General features: G+C 36.8%; 1 protein-coding gene across 1 annotated transcript in view; it reads left to right on the forward strand.

Moving 5' to 3' along the window:
* The window catches only part of UGGT2 (UDP-glucose glycoprotein glucosyltransferase 2), a 601,530-nt gene that overhangs the window by 216,537 nt on the left and 371,660 nt on the right, over positions 1-13,333 (forward strand). Inside the window, exons 7-8 of the mRNA XM_007944010.2 lie at positions 1,964-2,036; positions 10,377-10,477. Of these exons, the coding sequence (XP_007942201.1) occupies positions 1,964-2,036; positions 10,377-10,477 (174 nt within the window). The remainder of the gene's footprint in view (positions 1-1,963; positions 2,037-10,376; positions 10,478-13,333) is intronic.

Consider the following 13,333-nt stretch of genomic DNA (forward strand, 5'->3'; position numbering starts at 1 on the left):
ACAATAGCCAAAAGATGGAAACAACCTAGGTGTCCATCAGCTGAGGAATGGACAACCAAACTATGGTACATACATACAATGGAATACTTGTTGTTATGTGCCGTCGAGTTGGACCCGACTCATAATGACCCCTCCTTGGGTTTCCAAGGCAGTATCACTACAGAAGTAGATTGCTACATCTTCTTTCCGAGGAGTGGCTGGTGGGTTTGAACCACCAGCTTTCTGGTTAGCAGTCAAGTCCCTTAGGCACTATGCTACCAGAGCTCCCCAATGGAATACTATGTAATGCTAAAGAATAATGTAGAATCCGCAAAACACCGCATAACATGGATGAACTTGGAGAATTTTAGGCTTAGTAAAATAAGTCAATCACAAAAGGACAAATATTGTATTAGTCTGTTACTGTAAAAGTCAAGGAAAGGTTTATATATGGAAGGAAATTTTCTTTGTTGGTTACCAGGGGTGGGAAGGGAGGGGAGGGAACACTGTTAGATAGATAGAGATAAGTAGTGATTTGGGTGAAGAGAAGGGCAATGTACCATATGTGAGTGATCAATATGGTGGCATTGAGGATGAGAAAGACATAGAGAGGTACATGGAAGGTACAGACAACAAAGATGAACCCTTTTGCACATACAGTACTGTGTTGTCAGTGAAGGCAAACATGGTTATACGGGTGGATAGATGGGTGGACAGGCTGAACTAGTAGCTATGTCTATGAAGTGGGGAGTGTACCCAAGAATATGTATAGCGTTGGCAGACAGTGGTCTATAAGTTTATGTCTGTGATCTGAATTTCCAGGTGTGTAGTAGAGCTGACAAAGGGGCAAGATTGTAGTCACTGCTTGGTCACAGCCAGCTCCCAGAAGGACTGAGTAGTTGAACCTGTGGGCTCAGGATCATAGTTGCAGGGGACATCAAGCTCAATTGGCATAACATTCTACACAAAACCTTGTTCCACCTCCTACTTAGGCGAGTAGCAACTGGGATCTTAAAAGCTTGCAAGCTGCCATCTAAATACAACAATGGGTCTCTCCTTGTCCAGAGCAAAGAAGAATGAAGAAAACCCCAAATTCATGGAAACAATTAGTCCTAGCGACTGGTATACCATCTGACCTGCAGCCTATATGACTATAAGACCAGAAGAACTAGATGGTGCCTGGCTGTCAAACACTCAGAGGGGGATCTGTGTAGGAGATCCTGGAAAGAGTGGGTGAACAGTGTGGAACAAAACTCAAAATCATTTGGGAAATAAAAGGGATCAGGTTTGCTGGTCTGATAGAGCCTGGTGGAACCACTGAGACTATAGCCAGCCCCTATCTGCCCTTCAGGTCTGGAATTGAACCCACACCAGTGGCTTCCAGCCAAACAAAAGACAGGCATAGGAGTTGAACATTTACCTGAGGTAGATACAGTCCTTGGAGAGAACAATCATGGGAGAAAGAAGGGCTGCTTATGCACAGGGAGACAGCTCAGGGGACAGGAGTGCGTGGAGGGATGGACACAGGGAAGAGGTAACTATCGGGAGGAAGGGGGGGGCTGTTGCATTGTGGTAAATTGTGGTCAATGTCATGAGACAATGTGTATGTGAACTGCTATATGGAAAGTGAATTTGCTCTGTAAACTTTCACCCAAATCACAGTAAAAAAAGAAAAATAAAAAAAGAGTTTAACCCAGGATTTGTCCCAGATACTTATACTTAACTGTTTCTAGTTATAAAATAATGTGAATATGAAAAAAATCTATAAACCATTAATTAAGGTGGTTGAATAATAATTAATCTAGGTATGATTAAAAAGAACAAAATCCAGAATAGAAGCATGTGCACACACATGTCATTAATATGGTCTGGAAAAGGAAAAGAAAGCAAAACAAATTCAATTAATTTGAGTTCTTCTAATTATTGGTTTACTTAGTCCTTTTCCAGCCTGGAAATATTTTTATTTTGTGTTTCTTAGATATAGATGTGAATAATGCTGATATAGAAGATGATACTGGAGCAAGTGAAGTTCAAGGATTTCTCTTTGGGAAACTAAAGTAAGTCTGAATACAAGTAAAATTTGTATTATACTCAGGTTTGGTTTTTGAGGAATTAATTCACTATGCTGTGTTGGTATGTATTTCACATTTCTTCTCTATGTGCAGAGATTTTTTATTATAAAAACAACACAATTATGAAACAAAATGTGTATGAATTGCTCTATGGAAAATGAATTTGCTCTGTACACTTTCACAGTCCCAAATCACAGTAAAAATTTAAAAAAAAATTAGCACATTTAATGTTTAAAACTTTGGGATAGCAAAAAATCCCATGAAATTGTAAAATGTTATTGTTGTTAGTTGTCTTCACATCACCTCTGACCCATGGTGACACCAAGTATAATAGAAATAAATGATGCCTGTCTTGTACCATCTTTGAGATCATTGGTATGCTTGAGTATGCTGTAACTACATGTATTTTGAGGGCCTTCCAGCGCTATATCTGACTGTATTCTGTTGTGATCCATAGCATTTTTATTGGTCGATTTTCGAAAGTAGATTGCCAGACCGTTTTTCCTTGTCAGTCTTAGTCTGAAAGTCCCACTAAAGCCTGTCCACCTCGAGTGACCTTGCTGGTATTTGAAATAGCAGTGACTTAGCTGCCAGCATCATAGCAACATGCAAGCCACCACAGTACAACAGTCTGACAGATGGGTGGTAGAAATGGTAAAATAATCACCACTAATCCCACAACTGAGAGAGACCTACTAGGTCTTTCCAGTCTTTCTACACATATTTTTATAGCAACAGATAAATGCATGTTTTGTGTGTATCTCTGATTTTATAACATAAGTTCCTGAAAAAAATTACTGTAAAAACGTATGTACTTCTTGAAATTTTGATGTGTTTCTAAATTTCTCTCTATGAAATTGTACTAGTACATACACCGAATGTGTGGGTGTGTCTGTTCCCTAGAACTTTATTGATCATTGTCACTATTTTTGAAATATATGTTAATTTAGTAGGTAAAAATGAACTTTGATATTTTAAGTAGTCTCCATTATCTTGTAAGACAGAAATATGGTATAATGAGTAGTCAAAAACAGTAAAATATGGGCAGTTTATTAATATCAAAGTTAAACCTACTTTCATATGTTTGTTAGTCTTTGAGTTTATTCTTGGATAAATTGCTTGTTACTAGTCTTTGCTCATTTTTTCTTGTTGTGCTCATCTTTTTAAATTTATAATAGCTTTTCACAAATTGAAAGTTTTGAACCATTGCCATGTGTTGAATTATATACTGTTAATTTATTTTTCTTAATCTTAAAAATGGAAATTTATTCATTAGTGAGAACTGTTTTATTATTATTATTATTGAGAATTAGAACTCTATTTATTATACTCAGTATCCCTCAAATAACTAAAAAATTACCAATTGAAACCTTGGAAAGCTATATTTAAAAAAAAACAGTGCCATTGAGTCAGTTCCAACTCATAGCAATCCTATAAAACAGTAGAAGTGCCTTAGAGAGTTTCCAAGGCTAAATCTTTACGGAATTGGACTGTCTGATCTTTGTCTCATGGAACAACTGGTAGGTTTGAAACTCTGAGCTTTTGGTTAGCAGCCCAGTGGTGTAACCACTATGCAACCACAGCTCAGTCAGTTCAATAGAAGAAGCTCTGGTGTAGTGGTTAAGGCATTAGGCTACTAATCAAAAGGTTGGTGTTTTGAATCCACTAGCCCCTGTGTGGAAGAAAGATGGGGCAGTATGCCTTTGTAAAGATTTATAGCTTTGGAAACCCAATGGGGGTCGCTATAGTCACAGTCAACTTGATGGCAGTGAGTTTGTTTTGGTTTTCTCCCCTTTTATGCAGACCACATTACCCCACAAACAAAGGCTCTACATTCAAAGAATTGGCTAAACCTTGAAAACATGAAATGACAAGCATAAACCAACAAATAAATTATAACATATTTACTAACTTTGCAGCATTTTTTTTTACCCTATTACCCAGTTATACTATATAGTACTACCACTGTACGAATTAAAGATTTCCGTATATTCTTGAAAATATTAACTTGATTTTCTTAAGTCCATTTTAACCTTCTGACTTAAAAGTCAGGGGTATAATGAACTGTGTAATGAATATTTGTTTAACTCAACAACTCAGCTCACTGCCTTTGAGTCAGATTCAACTCATAGCAACCCTTCCTTGGGTTTCTGAGTCAGTATCTCTACGGAAGTAGATTGCCCAGTCTTCTGTCTGAGGAGTGGCTGGTGGGTTTGAACCACCAGCTTTCTGGTTAGCAGTCAAATGTTTTAGGAAGTTTTTAATTTAAAGAGGATAAATAATAAAATTAGCTTTAATTTTGTGCATTGTTTAGATTAATTGATTCAAAATTAATGTTACAACTAATTAAAAAAATGTTAGCTACTCATGTGCTGTCACTTTAGTTTTTTATCTTAAAAAGTTTGTTGGTAATATATTTTTAAAATAACTTTATTAAGGTATAATTCACCTATTATATAATTCATATATCATATTTAAGCTGTACAATTTATTTATTTTTTTAGTATATTCACAAGGCTGTATCGTCAGTATCACTGCCTCACTTCAGAATACAACTACTTTCCTCAATTAGGTTTCAAAGACCTGGTCATTATGTGAAAATTGGCATTATGCAAGAATGGAGGGTCACCACATAAGATCACAAAATGGAGGATAGCTACATTATTACTTAACTGCCAGATTACATCATTGCATAATTGTCTAATTACTTTGTCACATAACTGCCAAACCACTGAGAATCTTAGCCAGCCCAGGTGACATGACTACCCATTGTAGCAAGTGTTATTCTTGCCTCACACTTCTTCATTGTTTACTGCCAGATGTATGTCATTAATGCACTAAATACTCATATGGTAGATTTTTTGCTATTGGAGTAAATGCAAAATTTCAGATAGTGAGATAATTGTTAAGTGAGTAGATATAGTTTTACTACTCCTAAAAGAAATCCCCTATCTATTAGCAGTCACACACCATTCCCTTTTCCTCCCAGCTCCTGACAACCACTAAAATACCTTCCTGTCTCTTTGGGTTTGGTTAATCTGGATATTTCATATAAATAGAAGCATACAGTAGGTGGTCTTCTGTGACTGGCTTCTTTCACTTAGCATAATGTTTTTAAGGTTCACTCATGTTGTATCATGACACATTAGTATTCCATTCCTTGTAAGTGCTCACTAATATTCTATTTTGTGGATATACCCCTTTATTATTAATAATGGGCTTCTTTTACACTGTTGTATTAATATGTTATAAAATTGAATAGATGCTTATTATACTATCATAATAGACACCTGCTGTACTATCATAAACTGTAACACCAACTGATGCAGCAGAGCATAGTACATACTTTGGAGTCAAATTGCCTGGGTGCTATCCAGATTTTTTCCATTTCTTAGTTTTGTGATCTTGGGCAATAAATACTCTCTCTGTTCCTCAGCTTCCTCATAGGTAAAATGGAGCTACTAATAGTATCTATTTATTATGTTGTTATGGGGATTAAATAAGTTACGTTATGAAGTGCTTAGAACAGTTCATGGTGCATAGTAAATATTATATAAATGTTTGTTAAACATGAATAAAATAAATAAAAAGTATAAAAATCATGGATAATTTTGGATCTTTAGCATTAAGAAATCAAACTTAATTTTATGGCTGAAAAGAAAATACTTCCCTAAATTTCTGTGCTATAGATTTCTGAATTGAAAACCTTTTAAAATCTGAGCTTAATTTCTTGTATTAACCTTTCAAAAATTGGAGTTGTGCCCCCCTTTTTTTTTGAGAAGATGGTAAAAGACAAGGAATGGTATATTGCCTACTTTTGAATCCTTATAAATGAGTATAACTGTTTTATGTGTGGTTTCCCTTCTTTACAAGAAGAGAAAGTTTGTGGTTCTCCTATAATGGCAAGATTTAATGAAAAGAAAAAGAATGTTTTTATTATCTTTAGTTCTTCAGAGAAGAAAAGGATATTTTAGTCTTTAATATTATATGTTGTGAATATTCATAAAACATACTAAAGAGATATGGTCTTCTGGTGAGTGGATAATGCCATTAGAACAAGGGGAATGTTTTTTTACTGCTTGGCCAATATACTTTAAAATATAACTGGGCAATCTGTCCAAATTATTTTGTTCTCCATGAATGTTGCCCTGCTCAGATATTAATCAGTCTTGATTCATTTTCAAAATGTCTTCCCAAACTGTAATAAAATTGCAAAATATTAACACTGTAGTGTGTGTGTGTATGTGTGTGTATATAAATATGTTTTTAAATATATACATATATTAAAATATATGTAATTTTCCCAAGGCATAAACAGCTTTAGTTCTCCAATCCAGCCCCCAGTGAGGCCCTCAGAAACACTGCTGAGTCTCCGAGAAACTTCAGACTCACCACAGGGAGGTGGCTGGCACACTTCCCCCTTGATCCCGGGGCCCTGAAGGCTGGGTTCTCCATGCTGATGCATGCCCCTTTGGCCTTTGGTTCCGTGTTAGTGTATTCTGGGGGGAACCTGGGACCCTGAGATAACAGGCTCCTTGTCTTGCTCCTTTGCCTCTCCACCTGCCTGACCATGCTCTGAGCCCCCACGGTACAGTAGTTAGTACACAGCCTTATCCTCAGCCAGCTTGGAGATGCTGACATACCCCTGTGTTCCTGACCATGTCTTCAGAGACAGAGAAATGAGGAGAGGGAACCTGGGGCCTTGGTTCTTGTTTGAAGGTGAGAGGAACATCAGCAGGCACTCGAGCTGGCTTCTTCTGGCACCAGTAGATGCTGTAAATGCCCAGGTTATAGTCATTGCTCAGGGTGCAGATGAAGCTGACCATGGTCCCAAGGGATGAGGACACTGAAGGTGGCTTGATGCAGTACCACATGAGGTCCACAACCTGTGCAGTGAGGGAGCAGTGAGAGTGGGACAGGTGCCTGCGATGTGGTACAGGTGTGCTGAGCTTGGGCTTCTAGATCATAACTCCCAAGCCCTCAGGAGGCAGATCTGCCCCCCACACACACACCAGGGATGGGACTGTGCACAGCTCCAGTCTTACCCCATTCCTGGCCACTGCCCTCCAGATCTTCCTTGGCTTACAGCATCTTTTGGGGGAAGAGGGGAAGCCAGGTGGCAGCCTTTGTGTTCGGGAGGAACCACTTGCTGGAGGCATGTGGGCTGGTGGACAGGAGGTAGACTCATCTCGGCTTCCACACTGAGCAAGCTGAGCCCCCCCAGAAATAAGTCCCTTGTCCAAATTTACTGTTCTCTAGATTGGAGACCAAGGCACAAAGTACCTGCTTTGTGTAGCAGAAAATGTTATAGCCTGTCCTGAGCATGATGAAGCTCAGTCCCTGTCTTGATCAGAGTTTTCCACACATGGAAAAGCTATACCAGTTGCCGTGAAACCGCATCTGACTCTCAGAATACCACTTCACTCGATAGGCTTGTCAAGGTTGTGATCTTTCCAAAACAGATGATCACGCCTTTATTCCACAGTGCCCCTGGGTGGGATGGAACCACTAACCCTTTGGTTAGTAGTTGAGTGCTTAATCATTTGCTCTGAGAACTCCATATATATTTATACATACACATACATATACACATGCACAAACATGTATATATGTGTATATGTACACATATATGTGTGTGTATATATATATAAAGAGAGATAGAGGTAGATATTTACTACAAAGAGTTAGCTTACATGATTGTAGAGAGCTGGCAAATCCAAAATCAGTAGGTCAGGCAGTAAGCTGGAGATTTCTTATACCAGTTCTGTGAAGATCAGTAAACTGTCAGCTCTTGAGATACAGAGCTTGCTGAGCTAAGAAAAGTCAACCATATGTGCTCTGGAAGAATTCTTTGTAGGCTGTTTCCAACACTCTTCACTGCAGCCTTAAATGATGGAAAATCCACATTTTTGGCAAACCAGCTAACACCCAATTGCACTGGACAGTTCCAGCATGACACAAAGAGAACCTATGGAAATAAATGCAAAACCTTTACTTATGTGGTTTACTGAGTTTGTGCTACATGTCCCAATTCAGCTCTTACATATCACAGAGAGTCAAGAATAGTTATGACTGTCTGTGCAAGCACCATTATGCACCAGCCTAAGGATCTGAGGCTGGAGTCCATGCCGGACAGATATCTGAGCTACTGCAAACACCCCTATTCCAGTTCTTCACCCTAGCAGTGTCAATAAGATTGCTGGGCGACCACAGTTTGCATGACTTCCCCTGGAATGTCTCTGCTGATTGTGTGTCCTTGCTGAGTTCCTTGGTCCACCTCAAGAAGTTCCACCTGATTTTTTGCTATCTTAGGGAAGCTACATAAGTTGCTCAGGTGAGTGTGTAGAAAGTTCTCTGCAGATAGAAGAACCAAGATCCTTGAAGATTCTTCTGATCCTTCCATATAATAAAAATGCAAATGCATCCACTGCCTTGGAGTCTGACTCATAGCAACCCCTCCTTGGGTTTCCGAGGCAGTATCACTACGAAAGTAAATTGCCCAGCCTTCTCTAGGAGGAGTGGCTGGTAGGCTTGAACTGTCAGCCTGCTGGTTAGCAGTCAAATGCCTTAGGCACTACGCCACCAGAGCTCCATATAATGGAAAAGATTAAGTCAGTTGCCTGCAACATCACTGAACACAGACTTAAAGACTTGGGTCCTAGGCCAGATAGTGCCTGTTAACTGTTATATACAGAATTGTTCTGCAATAGGCATCTCATCATAAACTCATTCTTTTTTTTTTTTTTTTTTTCGTATTTTAGTTGGAAATGGTTTAGTACTACTGCAATTAAGTAAGATAAACTTATTCTTTTTTTTTTTTTTTTTTTCATTGGTTTGGGTACCACTCAGGGAGACTTGTCAGTTCAACTTGAAAACTATAGGTCTGGAACTCAAAAGTGGGGATAGAGACCATCTCATGGAGTCTTTTCTAGCTTATTGCTCCAGCCATACTGTTCTTTTGTCATTTTTTAGACTGTTTCAACCAAGCTTATTCCCAACTTGTTGTTTCCTGCCCTGAAGTCAACACTGACTCATGGTGGCCCTATGTACAATGGAATGAAATGCTACCTAGTTATGTGTCATCTTCATGTTTGAGTCCATTGTTACAGCCACTGTGGCAATCCATTCTTGCCCTTGTTGGCCTTCTACTACATCAAACTTGATGTCCACCTATAGCAATTGATCCCTCCTGATGGTGTGTCCAAAGCAAGTGAATCAGTGTTCTGTTATGAAACATAACATCTTTTATTTATTTATTTTATTTATATTGTGATTTGGGTAAAAGTTTACAGAGAAAATTAGTTTTCCATTGAACAGTTCATACACATTTTGTTTTGTTTCATTGCAATCCCAACAGTTTAATAGCACTCTTTCTGCTTCCTCTCTGAGTTTACCATTTCCCTTCATCCTTCTTCCCTATCCCTTCCTACCTTCTTAGCTTTATCCTTGGGCAAGTGCTTTTCTTTTTTGATCTCCTATGGTTGATTGTTCTAATGAGTGCATACCTGCCTGGTATTATTGTTCACCTGTTTATCCTTTGGCTGAAAGTTGAGTCACAGAGGTTGAGTTCACATTGTAGTATAAACATAGTTTTATATTTTTAATTATAATATTAATGCATTTTTATGTATGTTCTATATGTTTTTTATTTTTATTTTTAGAATGTTCATTCCTATTCGCTATCATTGTCATTGTGTGTTTTGTAAACTACTGAGTTCTATTGCTTTTTAAAAAATTTATTTAAATCTGAAATGGAAATATGTTTTAATTTCAAGAGGAATAGGAGAAAGATTACAGCTCAGACAGTATGGGTAGTAATATGTCTATGGCATTATTATTTGGCTCTCAAATGTCTAGATGTGTTTACTATTAGGCAAAATTATGTCTGTTTTTTAAAATATCAAGAGAACTTCTTGAAATAGAGTGATAAGATTGATAAGCAATACTATCTTTCTTTATTCGATAGTTTTTATTTTAAATTAAAACAATGCTTGCAATTTATAAAATGTTAAAAAAAATACATAACATAAAAACAAGTAATTATGCCTTTATTTTTGCATTTCTTCCAAGTAATCTTAACAGGTTAGCAATGAGAATGTGTCCCTCTAGACTTTGTTTTCTATATTCAAAAAGTACACATATAGAGCTCCCTCCTTTTTAAGGACTGTGTATGATGTGAATGTATCACAATCCATTTGTTTTTATCTTAATGAGAAACATTCGTTTGTTTCCAGTTATTTAAAAGGATTAATTTAAAAAATCTACTGCCTGTAAATGATTTGTGATAGGTGGTGATAATTAACATTACTTAATATTCTCATACAGAGAAAAACATTCAGATCTTAGAGATAACCTGACAGCATTCCAAAAATACCTGACTGAGAGTAACAAAGAAATGATGCCTTTGAAAGTCTGGGAACTCCAAGGTATAGTATTTTGAACTACTTGAAAAATATCTAGTAACGGATCACTGTTTTGTTAAAGAAGCTTTTATGTAACGTAATACAAATTGTATTATAGAAAATAATTTACTAAATATATCAAGTAAATTATTTTATCAAATTTAAATTAAATTAACAAATTTAATTAAAAGATCATCCATTACGCATATAATATTTTTATGTTTGTAAAGCCTGAAGTTATCTGAAATGCAGTTATTTTATATTATCTTACTTCAAAAACAATTGTTGTAATTTTGTTTTTGACTCATGGTGACCCCATGTGTGTCAGAATAGAATGATGCTCCATTAGGCTTTTTAATAGCTGATTTTTAAGAAGTAAATCATCTCATCTTTCTTCTGAAGTGCCTCTGGGTGGAGTCAAACTTCCAACCTATTGGTTAGCAGCCGAAAATTTGCACAATCCAGGGATTCCATTATTTTTTGTTGTTTTAAAAGTATGTTGTTGTTGTTGTTATGTGCCATTGAGTCAGACCCGACTCATAGTGACCCCTTCTTGGGTTTCCAAGGCAGTATCACTATGGAAGTAGATTGCCCCATCTTCCTTCCGAGTTTAAAAGTGTACACTAATTTATTTTATAGGTTAGTTTCAAGTATTAAGTCATATTTTACATAATCTATTAACAATGATTAAAAATCTTTACTATTTCATAGGGAGAAATTAGAACTAAATCTTAGTTTTCTTCTTTCTTAAGTTTTAATCTTAGTAGCATTCATTGCATGTTTCATTGATTAATTTTTTAAATGAGAGGACATGCATTTACAAGTTTATAAAAGCCTTTAGGTTGACAACCTATAGCAGATAATCTGTGACCAAAATTTATTTTGAATTGAATTATAAGCCCTTTTTTATTTGTGGTTTTCCTTCTTTGTTATTTATAATCATTTAGTAAGTCATGAAGACATGTCATTTTTCTTCATTATCTATAACTTTTGTCACATCTCTCACCTCTTTTTTTTCCCATTAAGATACAATTTATAGACCAAGTAATTCACACGTTTAAAGTGTGCCTTTCAATGGTTTTTAGTATATGACAAAGGTATGATTTTGGCTTTGTAATCAATCAAAACTTGTTCAACTCTAAAATATAAGACTCCAGTATTTAGCTTGACAACGACTCTTGGACTTTTAAAATTCCTACCTCCTCACTAATCTTGATCTTCAGCTTCATTGAGATCACTGAGTTTTGTGAACTCTGTTTTGTTTCAATCTATCAAACTCCCTCTGGCTTGAGTTTTTTTCAAGCTTTTCAGGATTACAGTTTATACCCTCAACCCATAATTTTAGACACCCTCTTACCAATATCCATAAGTCTCTTTTAAAATCCTTATTTACATCTCTTTCTTATCACTTATATTGTCCTATATTATAATTTTCTTGTGTTGAAGCATCCTTCAAAATGCTCTTCAAGGAACCCTTGCATAGTTTAGAAAAATTGTAAAGATGGGGTGCTTTAAGAATTTAAGCAGAGAACATGTGTCAGCTGTCTTCATTAACTACCCTAGTTTGTATGAGCTGTCTTTGAATGAAGTAAAAACAGTACAAATAGTTAGAACATCACTAACATAGTGTAAATGAGTGATTAAAGTGTGACTGCAGTAGAGGACATAAAAAGAAAGACTTGAATTTGGAAAATTTTTAGGGGATAAAAGGAGTCAAAGATAACTCCAAGATTTTCCACTTTGAGACTGAGTGGACAGATTATAAAACATTTAAGTAGGTTTTGAGGTTGAATATGGGGTCCAGAAATAATGAGGCCAGTGTTGCAAAAGTTGATTTAAAGTGTGTATGAGATATCCAGATGACAGAACTAGTAGTGGATTAAATGTATTATCCTTAAGCTAAAAGAAAAGGCTTATAAGAATGGAGCAATCTTAGCATAAAGATTTTTAAAAGGATGGTGGGTCGATGATTGAGAATATAGAATGACAAAATCCGTGCACCTAGGAAGGTGCCCTGGAGCTTATCCACATGTAGAATGTGGAACCTGTGAAGAAGACTTGGTGAGAAATGCAAAATCGAGTTACTACATCATAGAAGGTAGGAAGATAGACTTCTAAGAAAGAGAGGGTGATTACTGCTCTTTCTTTGTAGGAAGGGATCTTATTGCAAGAGGATCCTGGTGAGATAAGGATTGATGATTGTCTATTGTGTTTGATAATCAGGAGATAAATAATGACCACTGATACTAGTTTTACTGCAGTACTCTTTTATAAACATATTGAGGAAGGTTGAGGAAACTCTGATTAAAATTGTTCAGCTAGTTAAATCATGGAGCTCGAACTTGAACCCTGATCTGTGAAACTCTATCATCTCATGAGTGACATGATAAGGAGCATGTTTTTCTAGGCTTTGACTCCCAACTGTTAGGACACTTCACACTGAGAACATGGAAACAAAAATAGTCTTATGTTAAATTGGTTATTTTACTAGTATTTGATAAATTAAGAAGGAGCTCTGGTGGCACTGTGGTTAAGGCATTGGACAGCTAACCACAAGGTAGATGGTTCAAACCCACCAGCCTCTCCACAGGAAGAAGACAATCTACTTCCATAAAGATTTATGGCCTTGGAAACCCAGTAGGGATTGCTATGAGTTGGAATTGACTCAATGGTAGTGGGTTTTGATAAATTAAGACTCTAGTGAAATATTTGTTGTTCTTGTTATGTGCCCTCGAGTCGGCCCCGACTCATAGCGACCCCTCCTTGGGTTTCCGAGGCAGTATCGCTACGGAAGTAGGATTGCCCAACCTTCCTTCCGAGAAGTGGCTGGTGGGTTTGAACCGCCAGCCGTCTGGTTAGCAGGCAAGTGTCTTAGCCACT

The sequence above is a fragment of the Orycteropus afer genome, unplaced genomic scaffold, assembly GCF_000298275.1.
Source record: "Orycteropus afer afer isolate SDZICR_OR568_19922 unplaced genomic scaffold, OryAfe1.0 scaffold00117, whole genome shotgun sequence".
NCBI lineage: Eukaryota > Metazoa > Chordata > Mammalia > Tubulidentata > Orycteropodidae > Orycteropus > Orycteropus afer.